Genomic DNA, 10,180 nt, shown 5'->3' with positions numbered 1-10,180 from the left:
TCTTCAATTTGCCTACCATATCAGAATTGAATATTAGCTAAGTTTAGTATTTTAGCTCTCCTAAGGCAGTATTTGGGGCTTCTGGTGAAAAGTTTTAAATTTGCACATGTCACTATATTGCAAGATATTGTTTTTTTGTGAGTGCTAATCTGGGAACTGAAAAGTTTTTTTTGAAAACTAGATTATTAGGAAAGGCAGTATTTGGGGCTTCTGGTGAAAAGTTTTAAATTTGCACATGTCACTATATTGCAAGATAGTGTTTTTTTGTGAGTGCTAATCTGGGAACTGAAAAGTTTTTTTTGAAAACTAGATTATTAGGCTGAGGATTCATAGACATTGCTACTTCTCCATGGGTTTAGCAAGTGGTGAATTTGATCACGGAACCCAGGTCTTTGCATTTCCCTCTGGGTCGCTTGTATTTTATTACCCATTGTGCTCTCTCTGACATTTAGGGGCCTGTATGCTATAAAGAAATATAGCTATAGCTTCAAAACTTTTATGAAAAACATACTTATGTTATTAAGTAACGTTTTAACTGATGTGGGCTTTATTTTGTATCAGAAACTGCCATCAACATTGGTTACGCCTGCAACATGCTGACGGATGACATGAATGATATGTTTGTAATAGCAGGGAACAATGCAGTGGAAGTGAGAGAAGAGCTCAGGTAAGTGTTGAAGGAAGCAGGAAAGGAAAGATGGGTAGGAAGGAGGGAAGGGAAGGGAAAAAGGAAGCTCAAATAGTTGAGAAAGTGAAGTGTACACTAAGGTTCCCTATGGTCCTAACTTAGTATAGAGCTTGTTCTGCATTTTTTTCTAAATTTCCATTCATTTTGGTGACAAACTAAGATTTTTGACATCAGTGGTGAATTATTGTCTTTAGGCCTCCAACATTTCCCAAGTATTTTTAGAACAGGATTCCAAGTAATTTACATTGAATTATCCTTTAAAATTGCACATTGGTGAGTACCTGCTAGCTCTTAGTGGTGATGCGAGATAAGTATTGCTGAGGACAATTGTTAAAAATACCAATTTCTTACTTTCATTTTGACATACATATTAAGAATCTCCAGGGAATGGCATGAGTTCATATTTAATAAGCACCTCTGTGAAGCTTATGATTAGATAAGTTTGAAAAACAGCTGTAGGATTAGAGTCTTTCAGTGTTAAAGAATGTATTTTGACATAGTTACTATTGAACCCAGATATGTACTGCTTATGATAAATAGAATGCTGCAAAATATGTGTAACTGCTGCATAGTACCAGAAAATACATAAGTGCTGAAATTGGAGGTAACAGTGAGCAAACATTAAACCTTAAGAAATAATATTTCTTAATATCTACCGAATTTATTATTTTATCTCTTTATTTTCTGTTACTTTATTTGGAGAAGAACATTTAAAAATCTGCATAATTATTTCCTCAGAATTTAAAAAGACGCTGTTTCATAATTTTTGCCTGCTGCCTCTTGTAGTGGCTTCTCTAAGCTCAACCCACTTTGGGTCTAGCCAAGCAGATCACTGACGTGAACTTCAAGGTTCCTGAACCTTGAAGAGGAAGTAAGTCTTGAATATCAGCACCATCAATTGATACTCATAGATCAAGTCTCCCAACTTCTCTATGTCTTACCTGGAGTAGAAAACTGCTATATCGTACTGGTTAGAAGCTATGACTGGAAACTGTATGTTTTAAAATGGAAAAATCTAATTAATTATTAAAGATATAATTTAATTATTATTATATAATTTTAATGATAGATCCCATACAGTCTAGTGAGGAAATAATAATAATTAATTTCATAATCAATTAAAATTTTTTACTTTAAGAAAATCTTTTTCTTTAAATGACTTTTTGTTTTGGGGGGAATTTGACTCTTGCCAAAGGAAGAGTGATGCAAGCAGATCTAGATTTTAATGAGCCTATTGCTAAATGGTTTGAGTGCCCGGAACAGTATTCTAAGCAGTATACATGTTATTACCTCATTTCATTCTCAAGCAACCCAGTGGTAGGTATTACCGTTATCCTTGTTTTACAGAATAGGAAGTTGAATTACATAAAGGGTAAGTAACTTTCCCAAACTGGTTCATCTGAGACTTGAATCTAGGCAGCTTGGCCCCAGACCCTTGCTCCAGATCATTTGCCACGTTTCCCTAAAAATACTTTAGCTGTGTTCTTACTCCCTTGAAATAGTTAATCTAAAAAATGTAGCTATTGAGGCATATCAGTGCTTCACTTGAGTGAGTGGTCAGAAAACAGATTAGCAGCTGGAGTGACAGTAAATTTCTGCGGAGACAGCAGATGACAGAGGAAGAGTACGGACTGTGACTGCGTATCAGGGGACTTGAGTTGGAATCTCAGCTTCTGGCCCACTGAGGGGCTGGGCGACTTCTGATACGTTATTTAACGTCTCTCTGCATGGTTTTCTCATTTGTAAATGGGGATACAAATATCTGCTCTGTAGATTATTCTCTTTGAGGGATTAGATAAGAACTTAAAGCTTTGTGACTGATGGGCTTCCTTCTCACCATCCTCTTTCGCTCTCTGATTCCTTCCTTTTCCCTTTCTTCTTCCTTTAGCCATTGAGTCCAATCTTTCTACGAATAGGGACTACTTTTACTAATATTTCCCCAATAGGGGCCGTGATCCTGGGACAGTGGGGAAAGGAAAAGAGTGGGATGAAATTGAGAGCTTTTTTGGAAGTAGAATCGATAGGACTCAGAATCTGACTGGATGTGGAGAGAGAGAGAAGGAGGCTTTGTCATTTCTAGCTTGTCTGACTTTCACAGCCCAGAATACACTCAGACAGGCAAGAACAGAAGCTCATTACATTTTCTAAAACTGGACTCGAGCCCCTTTCCTGCCCGATGACAGAACAATTAAACTAGGCACTTTCAGTTCAGTGTGGTTCAAGTCCGGGATGCACCTGCCAGCATCCAGCCCTTCCCACTTCCTGTCCCTGTCTGGTCTCTGGTCTCTGGGAGTTGCTGGCTGTCCCTCTGGCCTGACTTCCACACCCTCCTGGGGAAATGTGGCAAGTGGGGCTGCCCTTCCTCACCTCTCTGTATCTGAGAGGACGTGTGTTCTCACGTGGCCACTTCAGTCCCTGAAATCTCCTTAGTCTTCTCCCCTCCATGTCACTGCACCTCTGTGGGAAGTGGCAACTACTCCATACTCGGATTCCCAACCATCTACCTGAGGATTCCATTACGCACACGGTTCCTCCATCCACTACCAATTCTGCGGGTGGATCAGGACCCAGGCTTCTTTTAGCCACTCACCAGTATCTAAACTCCTCTTCAAAGTCCCTCTTCCCTGGTCTCAGAAGGTAAATTCTTTCCACTCTGCTCCTTTTGGCAATGTTTTATGTCCCAATTCCTTTAAGGATTAGTTCTTTTGAGAGTTGAAGAAACTTTTTTCTTTCTTTTCAAAAAGCCCAATTACTGAAATTCCAGATCACAGGAATGCCGAATGATGACACTGCTATGAACTTCAGTCGTCTATTTTGGTGCCCAGAAAGCACGAACTGACTCCCCCTGCAATATTTGACTCTATCAGATTCCCCCTGAGACAAGGCGTGCTTCTGAATAAATAGCGAGGGTCACCTGTGTTCATAGTGGTGGTTGGAGAAGGGATGGATGAGTTAATATCTCAAGATTTTATCCAACTATATTTGGTTGACTAAATAGATGACATAACTGTCATTATGTGGAAGAAATGTGGAGAAATGTGAATTATTTATATACTGTTGTTAAGAGTGTAAATCGGTAGAAACTTTCTAGAGAGCAAACTAGCAATATATTTTAAAATTACATGTATGCATACTTTTGACCCAATGATTCTTATTTCTAGGAATTTCCCTTAAGTGACAATTGTAAGAATATGTGAAAAAAATGTGAACAATGTATGAATATGCATATAAAGAAATATTTGTTGCTGCATCAATTATAACATAAAATTATAAATAATTCAAATACCCAGCCATGAGGGATTTTGTTAAATTCTATGACGTACACATGCAATGAGATATATGCAGTCATTAAAAATGATTACATATTTATTGACATTGGAAGATGTCCATGACATGTTTGTTAAGTGAAAAAGGAGATTACAAAACATTATGCATATTATGATCCCTTTTTTGCAAAAAAAAGTATGTATGTATAGATATATGCATGTACATAGTTGTATAAAACACTATCACCTATTCACCCATCCAACTATCCACCTATCCAACTATCCAGCTCTGGAAGACATATGCAGTGGTTATCTCTGAGTGACAGATTTATGGATCATGTTTACTTTGTTCTTTATGGCTCTTTGTATTATCTGAAGTTGTAATAGTATTCATGCAATGCTTTTACAATTAGAAAGAAAGCTGAAAATTGATCTTCATTTTTTAAATGAGAAAAAATATTCAGAAAGAAAAAAATAATTTCCAGCTAGACTCAATATTTCAGGATGCTTAAGGCCACCTTGCTCAACCGAGACTTAGAGGCAACCCCATTCTTAGAGTTGAAGAGAGGAAATACATGGTAGAAAATTCTACATAAGAGGAATCAATACATTTCCTGTATGCATTTGCTTAATATTAGGATTGGGGGGAAAAAAGAGCATCCAAGAAAAGCTATTGCTTGAAGGTCATTTCTATACTCCTAATCTTGGCTACTTATATCTATGCCCATAGCTTTGGGGATGAAATATTGAAATAATACATTTGCACCTTTCCATTTTCTTGTGTTATGCGTTTGGGTTTAGTGGGAGTTCACATGAAAAAAGTGTGTCAAAAGAACATGATCTGAATGATAGTTACTATTGGAAGGAAATAACCTAAATGATTACATTTAAGTCTGTCAAGTGTGTTTAGATTATTTCATAAACATGTATATGTAATTTTCATGCATATCATACATGCATGGCTTGTTTCAAATTTGGTGTCATGAAACCATTTTAGACACTTTGAGTCCTGGGTTAATTTTGCTGTTGTAGCTGCTTTAGTATTAAGGGCATTCCTAGAAATCTACAATCAAACATTGCTATGGTTTCTCAGAAAATTACTGCATTTATTATATTTCATCAATACATGTATCTTCTGCTCAAAGGAAAACATACTGAGAATGTAATTTTGCTTGGTCTGACAAGAGAACTCATTCCCTATTTCATTTTTGTAGCGCTGATTGCACGTTTTGCTATGAGAAATTTCATGTCATCTAATTCAACCACGAAGTGACTCCACTGCTTCTAAGAAGTATCTGCATGATATACATAGGAACTGATATTTTCTCTTTAATCAACAAAATATGCATTGGTATTTTTTGAATACCTACTTGGTGGAAAGTTATTTGTTTGAATGAGAAGGGTTCTCAAATGCAAATGGCTCCAGGGCCAGGCAGGTAACCTTAGTTGTGTGATCTGGGCCATTTATGAGACATCAATGGAGTGGTGGGACCTGTGGTGAAGGAGAATGTCACTTTGGCCATGAAATCATACACATTCTTTAAAACACTATGCATTCCAAACAAAATGCATCTTGGTCCTAATTTCTAACTTCTAGTCACCCAGAAAACATGTTTTAGTAGGTTAAGTTTCTGTCACAAATCATAAAATTTTAGAACCCTTAAGTAATCTTGGAAATCTCGTAGGACACACTGGTGCAACTGCCCAAGTTTTCGTAGCTGGTCTATATTTTGACTGCTTGGTGCCCCAACCAGTCTGATGGGCTGATCCCATTCCCCTAATTTTAATAATGAAACTGGTTTAGGGTTGAATGTCTTAAAGATCTCTCAGGTAGTAAGGGACAGAACTGGGGCTTGAAATCAAAATGTCATGTACTTTTTCCCTTTCTGTACTGTTGGCAGGGTAGTGCTGTCCCTTAACTGCCCCTCTGGCACTGGTCCAAACTAGAGGCAGCCTATGGCTGACTCTGTGTGTAAACAGGTTTGGTGTGGTAGGCCAATAACCAGGAATTTGAAGGACTAGGTTCTAACCCTGGGTCTGCCACTGACTAATCAAGTGGCTAGAGGTCAGATAACTCAACTGTGGGCACATGAAGTGTCAGAGGCAGACCTTGGTCCTGAACCCAGGTCTCCAGCTTCCAAGCCCAAAGCTCTAGCCTTTGTATCAAAGTCCAAATTGTTTTCTTTTAAATATAGTGTCGTGGTTTTAATCCATTTCCTCACAGATCCTTTTAATGTTTTAATACAGAATGCCATAAGAGGACTGACAAAATGACTATTTTTCTACCATCTCTTTTCTTCCGTACAGGTTGCATGCAAGCCAGCCTGGGCCTCCCTGTGTTTTGCTGTGCTTGTGGTGGCATGGGGTTGTGAATGCCACTGTCGCCTCAACTATTAATGTGTTTCTGCATGCCAACACTGTAATAAACGGCCCTTCATTACACAGCTTGGAAAAAACAGGCACTCTTTTGTTTTAGCATTTGTTATTTGTATTCTGTGGTTAAGCATTGTGTGTTATGCCTGGAAAGATGTATAGCTCATATTCATTGAAGGGAGTTTGTGTAGCTTTTTCTCCCGCTCCTAATAAATTGTTTTTGTGAGAACCAGCTGGTGTTTGAAGAGTTCAGTTCCAGAAAGAGAAAGAAATGACAGCTATAGAGCATGGACAGAGGTCTGAAAACATGAGAGCCTGATCTGGCGAGGAGACTTGGTCTGTGCAGAGAGAGAGAGAGAGTGCAGTGGGAATTTAAGAAGAGAAGGAAAAACTGTCCCTTTTCTGCTTGGAAAAAGGTTCATATGAGATGTTAGGAAGACAGTTTAAGGGAAAAAATCCTAAGTAAATACAATTTCAGCCAATACTTTCATGAACTTCACCCTTCTTTGGAATGTTTTCATTCTCTGGGGGGAAAACAGAGATTGAATCATTTATAGAGCGAGTGAGAACTTTACTAAAAAGGAAACCTCAGGAGATGTTTTCCCTGTAGTGCTTTCTTAAGACCAAATTTATGAGCTCTGCAACGCTGTCAGAGAAATGTTCATTTCTAAGGAACTTGTCTCCCTTGCTTTCTTCATTATATGGGACTGTAAATTTTTATGACTGTGAGGAGGATTCCCTGACATGGTTATCTGATATGAAAGTCTGATCCTCCCACTTAAAACGATGATTTCTTCACGTCTGCTCTACCTTCCCTTCCCCACTGTAACTCCCTAAATTTCACACATAGCCTTCTGACTTTATAAATCTTTTTCTTTGATTCTGCAAACTGATTGCTAAATGTATGATATCACCCTTGGAGCCAAGGGCATGTGACCCCTGGGTTCCCAAATGCAGGCTGTGATTTTGGTCCTGAACAGCAGAAGGAGATGTTGAGCTAGAAGATAAGGTGTTGGTTGGTTGTTTTGTTTTGTTTTTGTTTTTTGTCTTTTAACTTAGTATGTAAACAATTAGTGTAACATCGTCAAATAATTAGAAAGCTGAGAGCTAAAATGGTTGTTTTGGTATGGTGGACAGTCTCTTCTTGCAGAGGAGCCTGCACATAAGGCCATTTGAATAAATGCTTTCTACATAGAATGGGCCTTTGGAGAAGCGTTTCATTGTGCCATAACCCAGATCGACTTTCTGTTCTATCTCTCCCTCCCCACTCTCTCCTGGGCACTCATTTTGCATTTGCTGGTTGTGACCTAAAGTGTCCGTGGCTGGCTTTGGCACTCCTGTTCAGGAGGCGTCTGCTGGGTGGTTCTCTGGTTGTGGCTGAACCTTCTGTAGGCTTGTCAGTGTGCTCTACGTTACTTCAAACCCTGTCATCCAAGGCTCCTTGGAGAGATTTCGCTTTCTTTAAAGGCACCATCTTTCCATTTTGAAGAGAACAGTAAAATGCCACTTCTAAGAGTACGTCACCATACGATCTTCTTCGTTAACGGCAGAGATGCACGGGGTGTGGGCAGAATTGTTTACAGCTACTGCTAATTATATCGCTTTCTTTAAAGGCATCATCTTTCCATTTTGAAGAGAACAGTAAAATGCCACTTCTAAGAGTACGTCACCATACGATCTTCCTCGTTAACGGCAGAGATGCACGGGGTGTGGGCAGAATTGTTTACAGCTACTGCTAATTATATCTAGAGCATTTGGAGGGAGTTTCCATTTGGAACAAGCTTCTATACTTTGATATCTGTCATCTCTTTCCCAGACGATTTATTCTATTTGAGCTAATGAATACAATTTTTGCTTTAAAAAGTCTATTATATTATAGTGACTATGCCAATTCAGTAAACACCATCATTTGATTTTATTGTCAATTAAAAAAAAGTTTCTCAGAGGACTACTGTTTTAAACCAGATTGTATTACATTGTACTTCAAATTGATGAATTTATTATATATATATATGCCTTGGAATTCCTAGAAGATTTTATCAATTGTCTTTAGTTTCTCTCTTTCCATTATTTAACAATATTTCGTGTCAGAGAGTGGCTCTTAAGCCCTTGAAGCTCAGGAAACCTTATATGCCAAATCTATCAATATCCCCTTGTTCAAACCCAGCTCGAGATGGTGATTTAGCTTTTAGGTAATTTAAAACATTTGAGGCTATTCTGTTTCCATTATGTTTACCCTCCTACTTCCTGAAATTGGGAAATTTGCTATGGTATCCCCTTCACGAAGAATTACCCAGCTTCCTTACTGAAACTGGATCTTATGCCACATTCTGTCTGAATTGTGACGACATGAATTTACCTCTAGGCTAGTCTCTTGTTAGAGTTAATAGGTATGCTCCGTACACTTTGTTATGATTTGCTTTTCCCCTCTTTTTTAAGAAAAGCAAAGGAAAGTTTGTTTGGACAAAACAGAAGTTTTTCCAATGGCCATATTGTTTGTGAAAAAAAGCAGCAGCTGGAGCTGGACTCTGTTGTAGAAGAAACTGTAACGGGAGATTATGCCTTAATCATAAATGGCCACAGTTTGGTGAGTTTACTTAAGGCTTTTGTCCTTTCTTTTTCTTCACCTCAATAATCATCTCTTTTGTGTTTTCATAATAAGAACTCCTTTTTTTGTTTTCCAAACAAATGGCACTACTAGAAACAGGGCATACACAATGATTTCCTATGTGCAAAGGGAAAAGAAACTCCTAATATATATTTTATACATTATTGTTTAAACCATCAGAGTGAAGGGAAGGCTCTGGAGAGATACTGAGCTCACAGAATATTAATCTTGTCTAAGTGACTGTAGAGCACTTAGAAGTATTATTTAAGTGCCTTTCTAAAGGGGAATGTCACAGCTCACTGTTATTTAATTAACATAATGCAACTGGATGAATGTATTGCAATTATTGCTCTTGCTAGTGTTTGTGATTTGCAGAGTACAACTTGACCTTCATATAATTACCACATCAAATTATTGCCATTAAGATACCTCTGGTGATTTTTCTAAATAGCAGCATTTTACAGCAATGCCAGACAATTTGCTTTGATTAGGAAATCTGGTTCTTGTCGTAATAGAATAAACTTGCGTTGTACTTTTAATGTAGTTCAGGTTCCAAATTTTGAACAAATATCAAGATGCTCTTCTAAGTTTCTAATTTAGAATACAAGAGCTCCGATTGCACTTCAGTGAAATTATCATTTGTATGCATGAAGAACTAATCTCACATCTTTATCTGGCTTTGGTGATCATTTTTCGCTTTGGAGTTTGGAAAATAAATGTGTCTTCTTGTAGACAGTTTCGTAGAGGACAAAAGAAGTTGGATATGAGCATATTGTGTTTTCCCTCTTATGATCAGCTGTCTGTTAGCTCTTAGTGCTTAGAGCATTATCCAGCTGGATTCCAGACGTAATGATGTGTTGCCTTCTACACCATGGAAAGTTACAGAGCTCAGTTGCAGGCCAAGCTCAGCTGAAAGTTTGTTCAGATGACACGAACTTCTCCCTCACACAGGAACAGCAACTGAAAATTATAAGACTATCAGCTGGGACTCGGAGCTGGTAGCCTCCAAGCTGAATTGTCCAGGGACCACAGTGTGGAAAGGGTCCCTTATGAGTTGTGCTTTGACTTTCCCTCAGCTCAAAGAAGCCAGTGGAGGGTGGGGTTAGAGTACTCAGGTGATAATTTATACTATTCTCTTTCTTTTTCTCTAAATTTATTGAAAGGATATAAGATAGATGCTCTTTAGGCTTCATATCCCGAAGCTCATGAAACCATGGAATGTTATTTTTCATTTAAGGAGAATTG

At 38.1% G+C, this 10,180-nt stretch overlaps 1 protein-coding gene across 1 annotated transcript in view; it reads left to right on the top strand.

The window, feature by feature from the left end:
• Positions 1–10,180, top strand: part of ATP8B4 (ATPase, class I, type 8B, member 4) — a gene marked incomplete at its 5' end in the record, with an annotated part of 144,480 nt that overhangs the window by 84,928 nt on the left and 49,372 nt on the right. Inside the window, 2 exons of the mRNA XM_008585632.1 lie at positions 562–667; positions 8,767–8,914. Of these exons, the coding sequence (XP_008583854.1) occupies positions 562–667; positions 8,767–8,914 (254 nt within the window). The remainder of the gene's footprint in view (positions 1–561; positions 668–8,766; positions 8,915–10,180) is intronic.

Source organism: Galeopterus variegatus, unplaced genomic scaffold, assembly GCF_000696425.1.
Source record: "Galeopterus variegatus unplaced genomic scaffold, G_variegatus-3.0.2 Scaffold3652, whole genome shotgun sequence".
Classification (NCBI taxonomy): domain Eukaryota; kingdom Metazoa; phylum Chordata; class Mammalia; order Dermoptera; family Cynocephalidae; genus Galeopterus; species Galeopterus variegatus.
Note: the sequence above shows the minus strand (reverse complement) of the source record. Positions and strands in the feature narration are given on the sequence as shown.